Below are 876 nucleotides of genomic sequence, written 5' to 3'. Positions count from 1 at the left end.
TAACGAAAATAGCATTGATGTTGGAGAAATGAATCACCCCACAAGCAAAAGATCTTTCAACCCAATGGTGCGGCAACACATGTAGCCAGACAATAAGACAATGTACTAAAGAGTCAAAGCGGCCACTGTTTGTCAAATTTATAGCAAAATTATGTCTGCTACTCATGACCACAACAAAGAAGACTTTTTTTCTCATTTCCTATTAAATCCTCATGAGATTGACATTGACAAAATCCATAGATCGAGGAAATGATTGTGGGCATCAACGCCATGTATGCTATGTCCATCACCATTTTGGTCCTGCCCATCATCGGCTTGTATGGCGTCTGCAAAGAGAAGAGATGGGTGCTCATTGTGGTGGGTGAATACACACACATACACAGGGGTGTGTAGACTTTTTATATCCATTGACAGTTTGTTGTTGTTTGTTTGTCTCTCAGTTCACAGTTGGAATCATCCTGTGCAGCCTGTTTGTCCTTTACTTGGCCGTCCACGTGCTGATCTTGCGGCCGGTGGTAATTCCGAGACGCGTTTTCTTCACTTTTCTCACCCGGTCTGACGAACGACGCCGCAAGCCGACCCGTCCGCCTTCTCTCTTTCGCAGATCATTAAGCTCATGTCCAAATTCTACCTGAGCATGCAGCCAATTAACAGCACCAGCGAGGTGGACATGAAAATCCTGACGGAGACCCAGATCGAAGTGGGTGTGGCATCGGTTGGCGCAAATACAAAATGGAGGGACTTCCCTGTTGTCATGTTTGCTTCCTAGTTGGAGTGCTGCGGAGTGCAACACGGCTATGTGGAGTGGGGCTACAACATCTCCGAGTCGTGCCTGTGCAAGGGCGCCGTGGAGGACTGCGTAAGTCGGAAAAATAA

The 876-nt window shown here is 46.9% G+C and overlaps 1 protein-coding gene across 1 annotated transcript; it reads left to right on the top strand.

The window, feature by feature from the left end:
• Positions 1–63: 63 nt before the first annotated feature.
• On the top strand, positions 64–871 carry LOC109508107 (tetraspanin-8-like; the record flags this gene model as incomplete). The annotated part of the gene is made up of 4 exons (XM_019857951.1): positions 64–357; positions 441–515; positions 605–700; positions 770–871. Coding segments are annotated over exons 1-4 (381 nt in total), but the record flags the coding sequence as incomplete, so codon positions are not given.
• Between the last annotated feature and the right edge of the window lie 5 nt (positions 872–876).

This window comes from Hippocampus comes, unplaced genomic scaffold, assembly GCF_001891065.2.
Source record: "Hippocampus comes isolate QL1 unplaced genomic scaffold, H_comes_QL1_v1.1 scaffold1080, whole genome shotgun sequence".
Taxonomy (NCBI): domain Eukaryota; kingdom Metazoa; phylum Chordata; class Actinopteri; order Syngnathiformes; family Syngnathidae; genus Hippocampus; species Hippocampus comes.
Note: the sequence above shows the minus strand (reverse complement) of the source record. Positions and strands in the feature narration are given on the sequence as shown.